This window comes from Melospiza melodia, chromosome 14, assembly GCF_035770615.1.
Source record: "Melospiza melodia melodia isolate bMelMel2 chromosome 14, bMelMel2.pri, whole genome shotgun sequence".
Classification (NCBI taxonomy): Eukaryota; Metazoa; Chordata; class Aves; order Passeriformes; family Passerellidae; genus Melospiza; species Melospiza melodia.
In genome coordinates, this window is record NC_086207.1 from 11,509,534 (window position 1) to 11,530,885 (window position 21,352).

Here is a 21,352-nt window from a genome sequence, read left to right on the forward strand (position 1 = left end):
CAGTTTGTTACCCGTTCCTCGGCGCTGTGTGCGGCCGCCCCGGGCTCGGTTCCCGCCCCGGTTCGTGTGGCCGGGCTGCGCTGCGCCCTCCGCCCGCCGGGGGGCGCTGGAGCGGGGCGCGGCCCGGAAGGGGCGGCGCTCCCGCCGGGCTCTCGCCGTGCGGGCGCGGAATGGCCGCCGCCGTGTAGCGGGAGCGCCGCCGCCATGGGCCGCGAGTCCAGGTGAGGGAGCGGCGCCGCTGGCTCGCCCGCTGAGGATCGCGGCGCGCTCGGGGTGGTGGCGCGGTGAGGCGGCCGTGAGGGGGACACAGGGTGGCGCGGCTCTCCCGGCCGGCTCTGTCGGGGGCGCTGAGGCCGCCGCGGCAGGGCCAGGGCCTGGAGCCGGCCCTGAGGGCAGGGCCGGGCGCTCGGGGCTCCGGCCGGGGCCGAGGGTCCCCACGCTGGCTTGGCCCGAGTTGCCGGGGCTCACCGGCACCGACCCCGGGCTCCCGGAGCACCTCCGGCCTTCTCGGGCTTGTTCCAAAATGTCGTAATTAGCCACGTAGGGGGGTTAGCTTGGTTTAGGTGTTTTTGCTTGTGCCTTTTGTGTTTATGGACCACGTTTATTTTGCCCTGTCCCAGCTGATGTAAAGACACGATTGGTGTTGTAACCAGCTCGGCAGTAACGTGCCTTTGTGCTGTGTGTGTCTCGGGCCGAAGCTGTGCTCCAGATGATACCGAGCTGCACACACCTACCAGGCTTTAAACCACTTCCACAGTTTAAATTTGCTACTGCTCTCGGGCATATGCCTCTGTCTCGTAGTTTAATCAGATTTTTTTACTAAAGCTGACCCGACAGTCCCCACATGCAGTTGTACTACACTGTAACGGCGCCCAGGTCCATCTCCACCGAGAGAGACAGATTGCCTGAAATTTCACAACCACCTTAGGCTCACATTAGTGATCTAGTGCGGAACTGGGCACTCCCACAGATCTATCTAAATTAGTTCCCGATGAGCTGGGGCAGTAGTGGGTGGTACAGGGCACCCTTAGAGCCTCCTGAATTGAAAGCCAAGCTCTGGCACTCCAGCCAGCAGGACTCAGTTGCTTGTCACAGTGCAGCTTCTGTGCTGAAAATGACAGGGTTCGTCTGTTTGGGCTAAAAATAATGTTAAAAGTGGGTTTAAAGTTTTAAAAGTGAAGAAATGGTAAGAGTGTGAGAGTGAATGGTGGGTGGAGATGGGTGGGGGCTGCATGTGCTGGGGTTGGTGTGAGGAAATGTTCCTCACACTGGGGCTTCTGCAACCTGAAATCATCTTTTTGGCGTTATTGCACACAATAGAGGAAAAAAAATTAAAAACAAAAGTAGTTCTCTAAAACAAAAAGGTTAGAAAGAGAGGAAGTGTAGAGCAGATCCCATGGCATTTTGTGATGGAGATGGAAAAGAAATTAAAAATCTCAATGCTGACAAATGTTCTTTGCAGTCAGTTATCCTGCTGATGGGCAGGATGTGGGTGTGTGCCACTGTACTGACTCCAAGTGCATGTGCTGCCTAAATATACAACATAACATAGACTAGATATAAATACACTGCTATTTTTAGAGCTGAACTGTTTTATACTACCATGGAAGTGAAACAAGGAGTGGGGGGCTTAAAGTCTTGCCTTCTCTGCTTCTTCCCTCTTCTCAAGCATGACTGCTGGGCTTGTCAGGAGAAAGGGTCTGTGGATCCTGAGCCACAGGAACAAAGGAATTATTCTGGCATGGTGTCTGAAAATCTGGGATTGGACCAAGAGGAAATGGTCACAGTCAAGGTCCCTCTTCTACATTCACTCTAGGAAGAGTTTCCTAGAAAATTCCTGGCCCTGCTCTGCCCCACAGTATGGTTGGGATAAGAGCATTAATGAGGGGAGGAGAGGAGACCCCCATCTCCATCACACTCCTCAAGCCTTGCTGACTTCTGACAGCTTCTGGTTTGTTGTTTGAAATGAAAGAATTTCTGTTGATGTCAGCATGGTAAAGGCATTGACCACAGTGTCACTTCCTCAGGGATTTATGTGTCTTTAATTCCAGTCTGACAGCTTTCCCATTGAGCACAGCTGTAGTTCACCTACCTTACATGGGTAAACATTTATTGTATAAAAAGCAACAAAGAGCAGTTTTGTTTGCTTAACAGATTTTGGGATAGCTTCAAAGAGCCTTCAGCTTTTCCTATATATAAAATGGAAGTCAGTGGATTTCTGGAAAGGAAACTGTTCTTGATGTTCTGGTGTGCTTATAACAGTACTCTAAAACCAAAAGAAAATCGTGACCAGATAATCCTTCTAATTTCAGCCTCGCTAGGAGTGTATATGCATATTACGTATATTATACATATAGTATGTACATTAATCAGTTTGGCAAGAGGATTGCAGAAGTTTAGACATTTCCAAAGTCAGAAATGCAGGTAGTTTTTTTGCTTGCTGTCCATGGTGGTGGTGGTGCTCACCCTGTGTGCCCCTCTGTGCAGGCATTACCGGAAGCGCTCGGCGTCCCGGGGCCGCTCCGGGAGCCGCTCCAGGAGCCGCTCCCCGTCGGACAAGAGGAAGCGCGAGGACAGGCGCTCCAGGAGCCGCGAGCGGGACCGCAGGCGGGACAGGTCACGCAGCAGGGACAAGAGGAGGTCTCGCTCACGGGACAGGAAGCGTCAAAGGTACGACATCAGCTCCAGTCATTGTACCTGGAAGTGCCTGTCTGCTGAATGTTGGTGTTCTCCCACTCCAGTTAGTTACTTTGCTGATGTCTGTGATGGGTTAAGGCTTTTTGCTTATTAAATGCTTGCTGGTGCTGGAGTTTGTAAGTTCTTAGTGGTTTTGATGATTGGTGGGTTCCTTTTACAACCTGTTCCTTGATGACTGGTGGGTTCCTTTCACAACCTGTACCTCAATGGAGGGCTAAAGTTAGACTCTGAGCATGTCCTCAGTAAAGACAATTTTGTTGCACATCAGACGTTCAAGGAGCAGAGAAAGGGAGCGGAGCCGAGAGAGGAGACGGTCCCGGAGCCGGGAGAGGAGGCGCTCACGGAGCAGGAGTAGAGGGAGACGGTCCCGATCCTCCAGTCCAAGCAAGAACAGGAAGACAGAAAACAGGTATTCTTGTGTTCTTAGCTTTAGAAATCTGTAAAGGTTTACTGTAGGTCATTGTCTTTTAAATATATCTTGATAAGGTTTTCTTTTTAAATATATCTTGATAAGGTTTTCAGTTATAATTGAAAACAGCATATAGTCAGGCTCTGCTGTAAAATGAGTGGGAAGTCTGTAAATGATAACAACAGTCTCTATACAGCACAAGTAGTGATGGCACTCCAGAAATCATGACAAGCTGGAATCACAAAAGCTTTGGAAATAAGTGTATGTTTTGTATCAGAATAGTCCAAACTAGAAAAACACTTAATTATATTTAATTAGCTAAAGGGAATTTTATATTTATTGTCATGAGCTAGCACAAATTAGGCTTAGATGCTTTCTTTTAAACTGGAAGCAGAGTAAGTACAATAAAACCCATTAAAAGTGGGTTTTATCTTCAGTGCAAGTCTGCCTGTTATGTTTGCATTACATGAGTAGCTTTCCCCAGGAGAAGAGCCAGGACAATGTGTTTAGGGGGATGCTCACGCTTCCATGGCAAGTTGCTAGATCACTTTACATTCCTCTAGAAATTCCACAAACAGGAAATTTGTTCTCTTTTCTAAATGCTGACTTCAAGGAGGTGTAAAATAAAGTACAGAACAACTGGAGTATCAATTTTAAGAGCTCTGAAAATGAAGTCTGCAAAGAAATGAGAAAAGCACATGAATTGCTGGATGGGGTTAGAGTCTACATTACTGGGAGTTAGAGGAAGCAATTCCATGACATGGAAAGATTGTCTGGGAAGCAGTGTGTTTTGTGGTGTTTGAAAACATAACAGGGTGGTTATAGTTCTGTTTCTGTCCATCATAGATGTATCCTCCCCCTGAGAAAAGCTGTAGTGTTGTAAGAAACCTCTGATCTCACCTTTCAGATCAAGATCTAAAGAAAAGACAGATGGTGTGGACATTTCCAAAGAAAAGAAAAAGGACAAAGATGACAAAGAGGAAGAGAAAGACAAAGATGCTACCACAAATGCTGTGGCCACTGAGGTAGAGGCTTCTAACACTTGTAAATTTAAAAGATAAAGAATTTAAATCAGGAAGTTTGTGGATGTCCACAGCTTCTACAGCTTGCTCACTCAATGGTTACATTTGTTTCAAGAAGCATAAATAAAGCCAATGGCCATTAATTTTCACTTTTTGGTTGGTTTTTGTCATAGAATTTTGATCAGAATAAACTAGAAGAAGAAATGAGAAAACGTAAAGAAAGAGTGGAGAAATGGAGGGAAGAACAACGCAAGAAGGCAATGGAAAACATAGGAGAGCTGAAAAAAGAAATTGAAGAGATGAAACAGGGGAAAAAATGGAGTTTAGAAGATGATGATGGTATTTAAACTCTTTATATATAACAGAGTATTTCTATTCCTAGTAATATTTTTATTACAGTATTTTTAAAGCATCTAATTACTCTTCAGAATGTAAATCATAAAATAAAAAAGCCTTAATCTGGTCATGGTGTCAGATGGCTTAAGATAGATTTTTGATAAACCAGCTGGAGAGATCTGTATGAGGAAAAATTATATGGTAATATAATGGGCTGTAGTTACTTGGGTGGACAACAGTTTGCCACATGTAAGGACTTCTGTCTTTCCCTGTCTTTCATCCTCTTTTTTCACTCTTATTAGATGATGAAGAGGAAACTGCAGAAGGAGAAAAAGAAGGCAATGAGGTTGAAGATGAGGAGTTAGATCCTTTAGATGCTTATATGGAAGAAGTAAAAGAAGAGGTCAAGAAGTTCAATATGAGAAGTGTGAAAGGTGGAGGTGGGAGTGAAAAGGTAAAATCACTTGTTAAATATTTCTTGCTTTTAAAGACTTTGTGTTTTAATAGCAAAGTGGCTTGGGGAAAATAGGGGAAAGTGCAAAAAAGCAACAAGTTATATGCACTTAATGCATGTTTGCTTTAACTATAATTTCCTGGTGTTTTTATGAAACTGTTTATCAAGCATTATTCTGATAAAATTTCACCAAGGGAAGTAGGAAATAAATTGTTCAGCATAATGTATTCAGAAGTACAAATATTCTGTATGTTTTTTACAGGATGGTCTTTGTTTTGTACAATAGTGCATTCATGTTTTTAAACGTTTTTTATAGAAAACTGGACCAACTGTCACCAAGGTGGTAACTGTGGTGACAACCAAAAAGGCATCTGCTGAGTCAGAAAAGAAGAAAGGGGAGCTCATGGAGAATGACCAAGATGCAATGGAGGTAATGGAACTGTTTTGTATTTCTCTTGTGAACAGGCAAAGTGCCTGTTCTTGCTTCCTGTGGCTGTGTGTGGTGTTTGGCCTGAAGAGCTGTGAAGGGTGTGGGGATTTTGCTGCTCAGGAGGCTGTGGAGGGGCAGCCTTGCCTGAGTCACTGACTCAACACCCTGCAGGCCCTGCAGCTCAGCCACTTCAGGCCATGCTCTGTGGTTGCAGTTCCAGTGTTAGTGGTGCTCCTTCAAAGCTGAGCTGGGGACATCTGTCAGAGCTGTGACTGCAGTGTGACACCACTCTGCTGGCTGGCTGCTTTCTCTTCATTTCCTCTTAACTGTTTCTTTGGTGTGGCAGTGATTATTTCTGAATGACTGGGCTGGTAGCTGGCATTGGTAAAGCCATGAAAGTGACACAGAACATGGTGAGAGTTAAGGTTTGGGAGAAACATGAAAGCATTAGGGGAAAGAACAGTTGGGACTCCTAAATTAAGACCAGATTTTCAGTTTCATGTCTAATACAGTAAGAAGTACCTGTTGCTTCTCTATAGTTGCTCTATAAATGTCAAAAGCCAAACACCTTCATAATTCATTAATCCTAATGTACACAAAAATTGTGATCTCTGCAGTATTCCTCAGAAGAGGAGGAAGTTGACCTTCAGACTGCCCTGACTGGCTATCAGACCAAGCAGAGAAAGCTGCTAGAACCAGTGGATCATGGAAAGATAGAATATGAACCTTTCAGGAAAAACTTCTATGTTGAAGTACCAGAACTAGCTAAAATGACTCAAGAAGGTAAAGACAAATACAACCAGAACACCTTGGGTATGATTGAAGAAAAGAATGGTGGATTTCAGTGTGCTAAGGAACAGCAAATGCTTTGCAATGTAAAAAGCATTTGGAGCAGCTTGCTATAGAAAAATGTTAAATAGGGTATATCTCTATTGTGATAACTTACTATAATTATATATGAGGCTTTGATTGGAAAATTAACCTGAGTCCTTTCAATCTAACTCCTGTGTTTATGTCTAACAAGCAAAAAGCTGTTTTTCTGGTAGTGATAAAAATAGTGTTTCATGTAAAGGGACAAAGCAAGAATTTTTTGATCAGGATATTAGAAAAGTATCAAGTTTGACTCTGTTAAAAGATAAACTCTATTTCAGAGGTCAACGTGTACAGGCTGGAGCTGGAGGGAATTACAGTCAAGGGTAAAGGCTGTCCCAAACCAATAAAAACCTGGGTACAATGTGGTATTTCCATGAAGATTCTCACTGCCCTCAAAAAGTAAGCAAGCACTTTATGAACTGTATCATCCTTGATTTTGCTCACTGTGTTCTGTCCTGTGTCCTTGAGAAGGACCTTTTACTTTGCTGCATAATGAATGCCACATGTCCATGTAAATGTTTCATTTATAGTCACCAGAGTGTTTATCACTCTGTGTTGAATTATTGTTATTAACTATTCTGTGCCATTTGTATCATGCTTTTGCTGCTCATTTTGATCTGTATTTTTTGAAGGGCACTGATATATATATATGTAAATATGAATATGTAAAAACTTTTTGGCATAACTTCATGATTCGCATCTATCAACTTCATTATTCACATCTATCAAATTCTATTTTGTTATTAAAATATTTTTTTTCCTTGTTGAAGACATGGCTATGAAAAGCCCACTCCCATTCAAACCCAGGCTATCCCAGCAATTATGAACGGACGGGATTTGATTGGCATTGCTAAAACAGGAAGTGGAAAAACTATTGCATTTCTGTTGCCCATGTTCAGACACATTATGGATCAGAGAGCACTAGAAGAAGGAGAAGGTCCCATAGGTAAAATGATTTTATTTTCAAAGTTACTATTTAAATAAATACAACATCAAGTATATGCTTTAGATGGGATTTCAGTTCTTTGGTTATTGGGAGAAGTGCTTACTAATGTCCATTGATAAGTGGGGTTTTTTTAGGTAAAGGTCACAGTGATCTTTAACATTGTTTTGTGGTTACTGTGCTATCTCATGTTGTTTCAATAGCACTCCCATGTCCACATATCTGGGAGACCTTCCTCCCTTGATTCTTACACTTGGACCAGATTTCCACTTCTTCCTCATAATGTCTCAGTTATCTTTTCCTTGAAATTACATTCTTAAAAATAGAAAGTGAATTGCTGTAAACATCATTACAAAAGATTAATTTCTATTGTGGAAAATGCAACATCTCTTATATTGCAATGTATGAGGAAAATGTTTTGCTTTTCAGCTGTCATTATGACACCTACACGTGAGTTGGCTTTGCAGATTACCAAGGAGTGCAAGAAATTCTCAAAGACTCTTGGGCTTCGAGTTGTGTGTGTTTATGGAGGAACAGGAATCAGTGAACAGGTATGCAGAACACATGCCTGGCTTGTCAAAGAGTGCTTGGGCTTCATTATTCAGTGTTTCTTTTGTAGCAAAGTTAGTTGATTTTTCTTTTCCATTAATCCAGTACATTTGCAGTCTTCATTATGGATTTTCTCTGTGGGAATGGTAGTAATGCAAAAAGCTTTGCATGTAACTTAGCCTTAAACAATAATGATCCTGGAAAGTCTCAGGTATGATCCTTAAAAATTTCAGACTGTTTGTCTTTATGTATGTACTGTGCATTAAATTAAAATTGAATTATTAGTGGGATATAATAGTTTGAAAGGTACTAGGAAGCTGTGTTCTTCTGAGAGTTCCCTTTAAGATAACAAAAGCCAGAAAATGATAACTTTGCTTTATTGCATTATCAAATATTGCATCTTGAAGTAACTTAGAGATTAATTTCAAGGTTTTCCACACCTCCACCCCACCCATTTATGGAAACAACAGGAATGACCATCTATGGTACACTGACATTTCTTACAGGCTCTTAAGCATATTGAAGTCACATCCTCATTAAAACTGCTCCAGGTGTGGTGGTAACTCTGACTGTCAGGGGTTACTCTTCTTGGAAGCAAAGTTCTCCAAAGACTTGAAGAAATTACTAATTAAAAATTTACATAATTCATGTTTATAGAACAGATGTATTACAGTGTAGGTGGTTTTCTTTTTTGCAAGGTGATATATGTTTCAAAAAATCTGAAAGAAATCACAAAGCAAAAACTAATAGATTGTTTGCTGTGTTTTGAAATCAGATAGCTGAACTCAAAAGAGGTGCTGAAATTATTGTTTGCACACCTGGACGTATGATTGACATGTTAGCAGCTAACAATGGTGAGTAGAAAACCTTTTCCTTTGCATATTTTTTTTACATTTGTTGTGTAATTCTAACAGATTCAAAAGATCATGTATTTTGATAAATGGTCTTATGGAATTTTCTTATATCTCTTCAGGCTGCACTATATAGCTGTTGAGAATATATAGCACTAATAATAGGTTTAAGCATATATAAATTTGCCATTTTTGGGGAGGACAAGAAATACTACATTCTTGAAGAGTTTTTGAGAATGTTTATCATTGCTAAACTTGAAATGTGCTGGTCCAAATTTTTTAAGTTGGAGTCATTTAGATAAAGGTTATGTAAGAGTTGCTTATTTTGTCTGCCCGTTGATCCATGCTAGAGTAGCTCAGCAGTTCCCTGCTCTACAAGAGCATCTGACTCTGCCTTTATCTGTTGGCTTTAAAAACAGACAAAGAAGCCCTCCCTAAATACCTGCTCAGAAGTAAAAGACCTGACCTTATATCAGATATTCAGATTGATTAAACTGAGCCACTGCAGCTTTAAGAGGTTTTGTCCTAGTGTAACCATTGCATGCTTATTAGATAAAGTTTTATTATTAAATTATTCCACATCAAAACCTCTACTAAACTGTTGACATTATTTAACTTCTGTGAAAAAAGTACCTTCAAGACATATAGAACTGGGCTTCCAAGACTTATATCGTCAAAGGTAGGTACATTAATGCTGTTCCCAAGTAATTTTACAAAGTTATTATTTGGGGATGAAAGTGTTGAGATGTTAAATAGATATGTAGATGTAAGGAATACTTGCTTTGTTCCTTCATATTGAATTCCATATCTTAAAAAACGCAGCGCGTAATGTCTTAAATAATTTGAGGATTCAGCTCAATTTGCTGAAGCTGAGAGGACCAAATTCTTCTGTAGTTTGATAGGCACAAGTCTGAGTGATAATTGTAGAAAATGTAACAAATCTTTCCCAGTCAGAGAGCATTTGGCAGTGTCACTCCACAGCTGTGTGGAACTGAATGTGTTTATATTGTTTCAGAGTATGATTTTAAGTCCTGGAGTTAAATCCTTCTCATGAAGGGGAATCTCTTCACTGTTTGGGAAGGGTGCTAGTTATCCTGTCCATGATAATTTCAAAATGTTCACAGAAACACAACTGGCTTATTTTATTTCAACCTGTCCCAGAGTTTGGGGTGGTTCTTGATTTTTAAATTCAGTAGTGTTACTGGGTAGGTTTTAATCTTTATATATAGTTATTTTTAAAAGACTGCTTACTCTGTTTTATGCCTATTATTAGCAGTGATCTAGAACTAGTATGGTTATCCTCATATAGTTATTCTGAATTCCAAGGAAGCATTACAGATTGTGTATAAAGGAATTTTCTGAGGCTGCAGCAGTTAGCACTGGGCTTTGCCTTCCACACATGCGCTGTAATCTCTAATATGTTCTTTTCTAGGTGCCGCTGTCAGATACTGGCTGATGTGGCTCCTTGCTTCAGCTCAGTCTTAGTTTTATGATGTGTTTTGGCGAGGGCAGTTTTCTGAATTTTACAGGTTCTTCTGGCCCTATGATGGTATGCAAGAGAAGAGTTTGACAAACTAAAAGGGCCTTGTGCATACTTACACATTTCCCAGAATGTATGTGTGATTAAAGTGTGAACATTAAAATTCACATTCAGTGAATTTTTTAAAAAATTAATTAATGTCTTTGTTAGAAGATAGTGAGACTATATAACATTTAAAAAATATTCCTAAGGGAAACTAGATTTCCATTTGATTTTGTTTCCCATGTGTTTTTTCCTCTCCTTTCACAGGTCGGGTGACAAACCTCCGCAGAGTCACGTACGTTGTGCTTGATGAAGCTGACAGAATGTTTGACATGGGGTTTGAGCCTCAGGTAATTCAAGACACGGGGGGTGGTGCCAAAAGAGACTGTTTGTCACATCAAGGGTTTTGCAATGCTACATCTGCCAGTGGATGTTCAAAAGGATGTGCTGCATATGGACAGTGGTTTAAGCTGACTCTAATATTTCTATTTCTCTCCTATCTATTATCACATTATAATAACATCATATTATCCTCACATCTAGTAGAAGATATCCCTGCCTATGGCAAGGGCTTGGAACTGGAAGATCTTTAGAGTCCCTTCCAGCCCAAACCATTCTGTGATTCTCTGTTTTGCTTTCAATAAGTTCCTATATGGCTTAGATTTTTCTCTAATACACAGAGTGTTTTACATACTCATTCTGAGTACTTGTGGTATCCTTGTGTAATTCCTTGATACAGGTGTTGTATTAGTAGTTTTAGTCTGTTAATAAAATCTTTGATGTCTCTTGGCAAGGGATAAGAACAAAATGTTGGAAATGCTGCTGACTTGCTGAGAGCTTTGGACATCCAGGGCTCTTCCAGTTGTCATGGGCTGTACTCTTCTCCAAAATCAGAAAAATTCCCTTTGTTTGTCTCTTGAGCTGTAGGGTTTCTGCTGCATTTCCTAGGATTTTTGCTGAGCTGCTGCCAGATTCCATATTGCCACACAACTTCCTTCTGATTCCAGCAAGTTTTGCCGTCTTCCAGTGCCAGCAGCTTGGTGCCTAGAGGAAATCTGTAAAGAATGTTTTGTGGTCTGGGAAGTGCAGATACCACCTGACTTTAGAGATGACAGCTTTGTGTGGGTGTGAAATGGAGTTGCAGCAGTTGATGTTAACGGGGACCGCTCTCTCACCACAGGTCATGCGCATTGTAGACAACGTCAGGCCTGACCGTCAGACTGTCATGTTCTCTGCTACTTTCCCCAGAGCTATGGAGGCCCTGGCTCGCAGGATCCTCAGCAAACCCATAGAGGTGCAGGTTGGAGGCAGGAGTGTTGTCTGTTCTGATGTGGAGCAGCATGTGGTGAGTATAATGCATCTGCCTCGCTTATCTTCTTTGCTTGCAGAGGATTGTTCCCAGCAATGTTAAATATAAACCAATATACCACAGAGCTTTTCTTTTTAGAAGTTTAGTGGCCTTATTAAAAATGAACTTAGAATAAATCAACACCTTAATATACAAATGCAGTGTGATTTTTAAAGTTGGTTTGTAGCACTAAGCTGAACAGCTGTTTTACCACTAACTGTGGGAACAGCCTGAAAAACTCATCTCCTGATCATGATTTTTACTTTTCTACACTCTGCATTTGTTTAATAACTCAAATACAAATTATACTCTTTTGTATGTCATTTTCCAGATTGTCATAGAAGAGGAGAACAAATTTCTGAAGTTACTGGAGCTACTGGGACATTATCAGGAGAAAGGATCTGTTATCATATTTGTAGATAAGCAAGAACACGCTGATGGGTTGTTGAAAGATTTAATGAGGGCCTCTTATCCTTGCTTGTCTCTCCATGGAGGTAATCTGCAAATTTAAGGACTTATATTAACAACTCCCAACTAGGATCTTGGTATCCAGTAGTTAAAAATCACTTAGTTCTTGTATAGTACCAATTCTATTACTTCCTCATAAGCAGGTTTTGCTTTATAATTGGGGAGGATAATTGTCTCTTAATTTGAAATAGATATGATAGTTTTGTGTAATTACTCTTCATTGTTCTCTGTGAGATGTCATCAGATGCCACATCTTGTGTCTGTGCCAGAGGACTGTTAGAGTTAACACCTCCCAGGGAATATTGCTGACTATAGTCATTATTGCAGAGTAGTGAGTGCCATGGGGAGTATCAGATGATATTTTTATTTGAGATTCCACAGTAACAGCAGTTGTTGCTTTATTTTTCTTCTATCAAGTAGTAATAGAATGGAAGTAGCAAGAGGAGAAAAATCTCTTTACAATGCTGTCCATCCCAGTGTATCTTAAAACTTAGAGTCTTTTTTGGACTGTGTTGTGTAAAATCAGTAAGTACAAAATCATTGTTCATCAGGAATGTAGCAATAGAAGAGGGAAAATATTCTTGTTCTTCTGAGATTTCTGTTTGCTTTAGAGAACAGACAAAGCCCCCAGATGAGGTCTCAGCTGAAGTACAAAAGAGAGAATAATATTAAAAAATGTCTTGGGGGTCCTGGTATGGGAAAACATCTTATGGTTGTTGAAAAATTAGAAGTTAGTTATTCTAAATAATAGAGGTTATTTTGGCTAATGTATTTTGCCTTCAAAAGTGTGAAAGTGTTGAAGTTTTATTTGCTTGTGGTTTTGGTTTGTTTGAAGTTTGAGGGTATTTTGACCTGTGTACAAATTCTCGTGGCTTAAAGCAGAGCTTTATAATTAACTGATTTGTTCTTGCAGGTATTGATCAGTATGACAGAGACAGCATCATTAATGACTTCAAGAATGGAACCTGCAAACTTCTGGTGGCCACATCTGTGGCAGCCAGGGGCTTGGATGTGAAGCAGCTGATGCTGGTGGTCAATTACAGCTGTCCCAACCACTATGAGGACTACGTGCACCGAGCCGGCCGCACCGGGCGAGCTGGCAATAAAGTATGTACACCCATATACATACACTCACTTGGCAGGTGTGGTTAGAACTGGCATTTCCCCTTCTTTACTGTTTGATGAAGTTGTTCTAAGGGATAGCTACAGAGGGGCTAGTTTGTATTGTTGGTGGGAAGAGTGTTTTTAGTATGTTCTGAACTTCAGCAATCTGAAATTTGGAAGATACGTGTTCTTCTGATTTCTGAGTGTTCTTTTAAATCCCATTTGTGGCTGAAAGTTTGGGTGTTTTGCACTGTTGGAAATGTGCCCTACTAAATTGAAAAGATTTTAATTTTTCAAACTTTGAACCATGACAACAGTGGTTGGAAGGAGAGATTTCAGTGTTTACTATCTTTGGATGATTACCTCTGTATCAACTTCCTGGGAAATCACATTATTCATTCTACACTTCCACTAAAAAGAAGTTATTGCATGGCTGTCATGATTACTTACATTGACTAGAAATCAGCATCTGTGCAAGGGTGCTTCAATAAATTTAGAGATAATGTCTTTAGAGCTTTTTCCTAATTGTCTCTTAAATGAATTTTGACCAGGGGTATGCATATACATTCATTACTGAGGATCAGGCACGTTATGCTGGTGATATCATTAAGGCTTTGGAATTGTCTGGGAATCCAATTCCTCCTGATTTGGAGAAGCTCTGGGCTGACTTCAAAGAGCAACAGAAGGCTGTAAGTAATTGTTTCTTTTGTAGGTGGTTTGGTCCAGGTTTAATGCCTGTGCATGCATGGGTGACCTCTCTGGGAACACGTGTGTGCTTGGCTCAGTGTGTCAGTGACCTCAAGATTGAGATCTTTAATGTCATTAAAGAACTGTTCTTGAGAATTTAAATCTTGTTACTGCATATGTAATAAATACCTATGGTATAAAAGGCACTTTGGCTTTTAACAAAATTCACATACAAGATAATGAAGCCCTTTCACAGACCTTGTATGATTATTTCTAGAGCTCTCACCATCAGAGGATCTCACTCATGCTGAGAAGAGTGACTTTGGAGTTTTTCTGCTATAAAAATTGGAGGGTTTTTATACTGCATTTGAAAAGCATTGAAAATGTATACTTACAGAAAACCCCAATAGGGTCCTGTCTCTGCTGAATTAACACAGGTTTTTTAAATTACATTTCATTGTGAAATGCAGCTTTTAAATTTGAAGCACTTTACGAATGTGCTAGGATTTGCTTTTTAAAGAATATAAAAATTATTTGTATAATCTTGAAGTTATTTTATGACTATGAGAACTAGGATTTGAAACTCCTAAGTATGATAATACATGTTTTTGTTTTCAGGAGGGAAAGTTGATTAAAAAAAGCAGTGGATTCTCTGGCAAAGGTTTTAAATTCGATGAAACAGAACAGGCTTTGGCTAATGAAAGAAAGAAGCTACAGAAAGCAGCTCTTGGCTTGCAGGATTCAGATGATGAAGATACAGCTGTTGATGTAAGCACTTGGGAATAGGATTTAAGTTGCTTAGGATTTTCACAATACATTTGAATTTCTAACCCATAGGTTGCATAATACATTGCAGAGTGCATGGATTTCTGTTACTCTGTGACCTTTGTTACTGACTGCATGTTTTCTTCAAATATAGAGATACAGCTATGAAGATCAAAATCTAGGAAGATTTTCAGTGTCTCTTTTTGGCTTATTGGTATTTTACACTTAATGCGTGTAGTTCTGTAAATGTCACATAAATTATTTGGGATATTATTCTTGCATAAATGAAATAGAACAATGGTCCTCAGTTGCAAACATATTTTTATTTGAAGTATTTTAAAGACATTCATGTTAGCATTTTCTATTTTAAATCTTATTAAATTCCTTTCTTAATATTGGATAGATTCCTTTTTGTGACCTTGCAGGTAAACACTGTGTTCAGACTTTTTCCTGATTAGATCATCCTTTTGTTGAGATGTAGTTTTGGGCAGGCTTCTGCCATTTATACAAGATTAATTTCTTTAAGAACATGTAAACTAAATGTCCCTTAGTGTTTCTTTATGATGACAAGATTATTTAGTGGAAATGCAGTGATGAAATAATTGTTCTTTTCTTTAGATTGATGAACAAATTGAAAGCATGTTCAATTCCAAGAAAAGAGTAAAAGACATGGCAGCACCAGGAACATCAAATGCTCCTACACCATCAGCTGGCAATGCAGAAAAATTGGAAATTGCTAAAAGATTGGCTTTGAGAATCAATGCCCAGAAGAATCTTGGAGCAGAGGCACAAGTCATGGTTCCCTTCCACTTTAAGGTCAGGCTCTTTACAGACCAGTTTTGCTCTTTTTTAACAAAGGTTGTTGAGTTCTTTGTTCTGTGGTTGCCATTTGATTTAGTGTTTCTGCACGCTAGTATATACTGCATGGTTTATCTCATTTAGGCTGGGCTAACTCACTTATATAGGATTTGTAAGTGAGCTGATTTGTTTATAAGACTTACTACAGAACCATAAATGCTTTGTCTGCCCTGACAAAGAGTTAATTCATTACTGATAACATTACACAGTTAGTTGTGTCAGCTTTGGCAGAGTTGCAGAACATCTTTCTCTGCTGAAGCATGGGATGTACATGTGATGTACAGTTTGTTTAGATTGAGCATAATTGTTCTGGAATATCCAAAGATATTTTAAGCTGAAAATACAAAAGACCACTAAGATCTTTTCTTTGCAGGTGTGAAGGGAGTTGTTGAGAGGAAGGAAGGAAGAGCAGAAGTCTGGAGAATGTAGTTGTTGTATAGACAATTACATTACATAGAGAGCTTTAATGAAATCCTTATTGGTTTATATGGGACTTTTTTTGGCTGCCTTGTTCTCAGTATGGACCTGTGCTTTTACAGGATGTGATGCAGCAGGCTACCAATGCTATCCTGAGAGGAGGCACAATTCAAGCTCCTACTGTGTCTGCCAAGACCATTGCAGAGCAACTGGCTGAAAAAATCAATGCCAAGCTCAATTATGTACCCATAGAGAAGCAGGAGGAAGAGAAACAGGATGGAGGACAGAATGAATCCTTCAAGAGATATGAAGAAGAATTAGAGATCAATGACTTCCCACAGGCAAGTAACCATTTTGCTACAATCAAGTAGAAACGACCATCATTTAACAAAACCTCTCTATATAAATGCAGTGCTTTGGACTTATTCCAGAGAGTATCAGAAAAACATGTATTTGTTATCAGATAAAAATCTCTTCACCCTTTACACACTTCTCTAACACCCAAATCTCTGACACTGTCTGGTTTTTTTGCAAAGGCTTTACTGCCATGACTGATACAACTATTTGCCCTTTTTGTAGTACCTGAGTATTTCTGCCATTCAATATTGCTGCTCAGATCTAACTCATCTATTATTTTGAGGATTTACATTTCACAGTATCAAGTACAAATTCCCTGTATTTATTTTTGAGGTTATGCCCATGCTGGCAGAACTAATGGATTGCCATTTAGTGTGCTGCCTTTCTCCTTGTTGATCCTCTCCTGTCATTCACCTTGCAGACTGCCAGATGGAAAGTTACCTCCAAAGAAGCACTGCAGAGAATCAGTGAATATTCTGAAGCTGCCATTACAATCAGGGGAACTTATTTCCCTCCAGGCAAAGAACCCAAGGAAGGAGAACGAAAGATTTATTTGGCTATTGAAAGTATGTATTCTTTTTATAAATATTTCTGTTAAAGCTGTGAGTCTAGTTTTGTAATTAGACATGGAATTTCTGTAGTCAGTGTTTGGACACTTGAGTTATAGACTTGCTGCAGTTACTTTGCAATTACTGAAAAACACTTGTTTATCTTTAAACACTTATCAAATTATCCATGGGGATCACAGAGGGGCTTGTCCTCACCTGCCACAGAACAACAGCCAATGTATGAAATCAGTTTGGAGGAGAGGAAAAGAACAGAGGAAGAAAAATTAGCACAAAGAGGTCTGTGCCACTGTGAAATAAGGAAGAAAACAGAATTCTGTTTAGGGTGTTAAAGGTATAAGCGCATCAGCTACTACAACAAAAACTTGGCAAATGTCATGATGGTTGAGTTTTTCAAAGAAACCTCAAATCCTACATATTTCTGAATAGTATCATTTATGACTGGAGTATCATCCTTAAAAGAGAACACAGTCAAGCTTTGGAATTCTGTGTAATAGAGTCTTCTTCACCAAATAGCTGAGGATATTCAGCAGATTTTACTGTGCTTCTGAAAGTAGACAGCAGGCTTCATATGCAGAAAGTGTTTAAGATTATAATACATATTTTTATCTTCAGGTGCCAATGAACTTGCTGTACAGAAAGCAAAGGCAGAAATCACACGACTTATAAAAGAGGAGCTCATCAGATTGGTGAGTGCAATATCCAGAAAGCAGAGGGAAAGTGCCTTAATGTATGCTTTGTGATTGACTTCTGCAAATGCTGATGCTCTAGCATAAAGTTTTATTAATATCAGGGACTGGGACCTATAGATCTCAAAAACACTGAACAGCCTAAAAATGCATGGCACTGGTTAGTCAGCTAGAATATGGCTGCTATCAGCCAGCAGATGGAGATAACACATTGACAGAGCTTTTTGAATGAAGACCCGTCAGAGTTGGGTCCCAATAAGTTTCCTAATTTCAACACCATCAGGCAGGGGAGAGGATTATTCCCCTCATTTTGATATTTGGTAAGTGTTGAGAGATCTGGTTTGCTGTAGCTTTACAACATAGACAGCTAATAACCTAGTGGGGTTTTACTGCAATTCATTTATCCATCTTCACTTTTAACTGTGGTTATCCTCTTCTTTATTTGCAGCAAAATTCTTACCAACCAACCAACAAAGGAAGATACAAAGTTCTATGAGCATTTGGAGTTATTTGTCTGCTAGCAGCTGGTGCGTGAAACTTTGTGGCTTCTCTTGTTTTTGCTGTTTACACTGCTTATTTTAAATTAAGAAAATTTTTTATTTCATCTTGCGGACATTTTTTTAACAGAAAATTGATACTTGCTGAAGCATCTTAATTCTCTCCACTAAAGTTATCAGTCTTAAAGCCAGACCAGTTTTGGTGGAACATGATTTAATTTGAAAGTGCAGTTTATACACTTTTCATCATAAAGAATATGAAATAAACTGACTTTTTTTTGACAGACAGTATACTGTTAAGTAGAATGAAAGTGTTGGGATTTGTGTTGGAAATTGTTAGAATGTACCTGCTTCATATTGTTGAAATGGTTCACACATCTGTTTCTACTGGAAAAATTCTAAAACACCAAAATAAAGGCAGGATTTTTCTCCTGATCCATAGCATCTCTCTGGCTGGTTTCACACACATTCATTCCCTGTACAAATGTCCCCTAAGGTCAGAGAGTTTTGCATTGATCAGAGTAGAGAATTTTATCCTTCTCATGTCCCTGTTTTTCTTTATCATCCAGGTAATAGATAACTCTTTGGGGTTGTTGTAAAGTGAAATGTTTTGTAGTATGATAAGACTTCTCCTGTTTTTTTCTAAACATCAGAATTTTAGGGTTTGATTTTTTTTTTCCCCTCACTTGGTGACATAAGAATGAACCTGTTTTAGTTTAAAAAGTTTAAAAAGGAATTTGCAGAAAAAGAAAAGAGAAACCTCTTTTGTAATGAAATAAAACTTTGTCATTCTTTTATATTGTTCTTATATATACATTTAATGTGATTATTCCCCCAGGATTATCATTTTTATTACTGTTAGGACATGACTTTAAGTAAAAATGTATCATGATATTTATGAATGAATTCCACAAATACTATCATTACAGTAATAAGCTACTGGGACAGGCAAGACCAATGTTTTTGAGCTCTCATCCCCATAACCAGTAGGATTCATGAGGGACTCTACTCCTAAGCAAATAACTTCTATCTGCTTGTCTGGAGCCAAAGCAGCAGCAATTTCAATTGTTTCATCCTAGCAGCTGCAAGATTTTCAAGATGATAATTTTCAAAAGGACTTTCATAGAAAGCTTTTCTTCCCTGACACACTGAGAAGAAATGTGTCATTTTAAACCAGCTGTGTATATACTGCTTTAACCCTGCTGAAGACAAATCATACAATCTGCATCATGGCTGTATAAATTCACAATTTTCTTTCCAAACTTCAGGTAATTTAAGTGACTCTTGGTGTTTGCATACAACTGTGTGTTACCTTGTCAGTGTACTTTATTTGCAGTACTGGGAAGAAGTAAAGGAATGATTATACCAGCTTTAACAGTCTACTTTTAGGATAAGAACACCCCTAATGTAGTACTTGTCAGTATTAGTACATGGAGTAGAGCAGAGAGAACAGCACACACAGTAACACTTTTCAAAACTTAAAACAGAAATCCCAAACTAAAGTTCTGTGATTACATTTAAATACATGTTTTCCTTCCCTTAAGGACTGGGGTTTGATGTCTTTCCTAGAAATTCTTTGTTGAATTGTCTGACTTTTGGGCAGTGTTCCTTTCCAGAAATGACACATTTTGTGTATTTAATGAAGAGCACTGTGGAGTTTGGACAGCCTGACATGTGTTTAAAAGTCTTGGTTCAAAATGTTCATACATTGATATCTCCTAAAAAAGGCATGATGGAGACACTTTTATTGGGTTTCAGAGATACAAAAATGTATAATCTTTAACTTCCTGGGGGTTTTAAATGCAATGTCAATATTCTTATGTTTTTTTTAATTCCAGCAAAAATAAAAGCAATTTCAATGTATATTTTTCAGAAACTGTCTTTCTGAATAGCTCCTCTGTTTTCTGCACTTGCACTGCTTCTGTGGTTTTTCTATGACAGTTAGCCTCATGCTGTGTGGAGAAGAGTGATGTGAACAGCAGCTTGTACTTTTGTTTTTCTGCTGGAAATGCAATGCCACACAGCCCAGACTCAGTTAAGTAAGTCACAGTGAAGGTGTTTGGATACATGAAAACTGGAGCAAAATGCATAAAAGTTGGGGGAAAAGAAACTCTCAAATTTACAAATTCACAGGAAAATAAACAGTGGAAACAGGATGAGAATAAAAGTTCAGAAAAGATAGAATTCAATAATGAAAAGCTCTATGTAGTTCATGACAAGGGTGTCCATGGATCTAGACAAGATCTTTATAAACATCACGATTTGGCTGCTTTCCAGGGAATCTGCCCTGGTCAGATTCACGTTGCCAGTTGTGGGAAGAGCACAGGGCTGTGATTTTTTGGTTTTTCCTTTTAAATACACATAAGCAGAGCTTGCTCTGTTACCTGCCCAGGTGATAATGCTACCAGCTTTCAAGGTTGCCTTTATGCTCTCAGTGAGTGAGCAGTGATGTTTTGGGTGGATAAATAATAAAAGTATTTGGCAGTGGATCATGAATCACCTTTCCCTTGCATGTCACATAATGTGGTGGTGTCACTGCAGCAGGCTCACAGCAGGGAGGGGAGGCAGGGTGAGACCCCTGTTCCCAGCCCAGCTCCCTCATTCTCCATGCAAGTGACCCACCAGAGATTCAAACAGCAATAACCCCCCACCATCCCTGTGAAGGATTAATGCCCAAGTCATGAAAACAGGAGAGGCTAAATCCAGTATTTTGTGTGGGGGAAAAAAATTCACAGCATGATAAAAAAATTAGTGCTATCACAGTTCAGACTGTTATACTCCCTGAACTATAGGGTTCATGGTGCCACCTTTTGTTTAAAACAGGCAGCTCAAGGCCTATTTTACATGCTAACTTAATGCTATAAACATAAACCTGGACAGTGAGTGCTGATCACAGCCAGCATGTTCTGTAGCTGTTCCCTGTGCTGGCTGCTTGAGCTTTTACTTGTACAATTAAAGCACTGCAATTTAGTTAATGTGCATTTGGCTGCTAATTAAATAAAATATTCAGAGGCTAAAAGTACCATCTGTGGGGGCTTTTCATACTCAAGTCTTCCAAGTGGAAGCAAAAAAAAATTTTGTTAAGCAAAGTTTATCTGAAATTCTGCAATTGTGGCAGCCAAATATAAAACAAACAGCAGGGGCTGGATTTGGGATCTTCCTAAAATAAAAAGAATGCTGGAATTTCAGGGAGTGAGAGAACACTTTGGTGTTTCAGTTCTTCAGGCATGTTTACAGTTGTAGGAAATGGTCATGGCTTCAGCCAAAGCAGTGGCAGGGTTACAGCCAGGTACCTGTGGCTGTGAGGATGGAGCCTGTGGAGCTGGCCTGGATTAGTTTTGAACTTTGTGCCATGGTCCTGATGCTGTTGATGGTGTGCTGCTGAACCCCTCATTTCCAAGGGGTTCCTCATTTCCAGTTTGCTGAGGTGGTGCTCAGGGTGAGCAGCAGTGGCAGGGGGGCACTGAGGGTCCTCCCTGAGCATTAGCACTGGGCCCTGTGTGTGCTGTG

The 21,352-nt window shown here is 39.5% G+C and overlaps 1 protein-coding gene across 1 annotated transcript; it reads left to right on the forward strand.

The window, feature by feature from the left end:
• The first annotated feature begins 144 nt into the window (after positions 1–144).
• DDX46 (DEAD-box helicase 46) lies at positions 145–19,705 on the forward strand. The gene is made up of 23 exons (XM_063168696.1): positions 145–221; positions 2,488–2,670; positions 2,966–3,106; positions 4,014–4,131; positions 4,302–4,467; positions 4,767–4,918; positions 5,235–5,348; positions 5,966–6,131; positions 6,500–6,620; positions 6,992–7,167; positions 7,594–7,715; positions 8,489–8,567; positions 10,354–10,436; positions 11,267–11,431; positions 11,766–11,928; positions 12,816–13,009; positions 13,558–13,695; positions 14,312–14,461; positions 15,077–15,274; positions 15,856–16,074; positions 16,512–16,656; positions 17,272–17,345; positions 17,794–19,705. Exons 1-23 carry the CDS (start codon positions 205–207, stop codon positions 17,839–17,841), a joined length of 3,132 nt encoding a protein of 1,043 aa, XP_063024766.1. The 5' UTR covers positions 145–204; the 3' UTR covers positions 17,842–19,705.
• Positions 19,706–21,352: the final 1,647 nt, after the last annotated feature.

What these genes read in the sequence shown, in the direction of transcription:
- DDX46 (XM_063168696.1), top strand. An exon ending in GAGTTTAGAAGATGATGATG is followed by an intron (nt 4,468 to 4,766) that starts GTATTTAAACTC and finishes CACTCTTATTAG; the next exon opens with ATGATGAAGAGGAAACTGCA. An exon ending in ATTCTCACTGCCCTCAAAAA is followed by an intron (nt 6,621 to 6,991) that starts GTAAGCAAGCAC and finishes TCCTTGTTGAAG; the next exon opens with ACATGGCTATGAAAAGCCCA.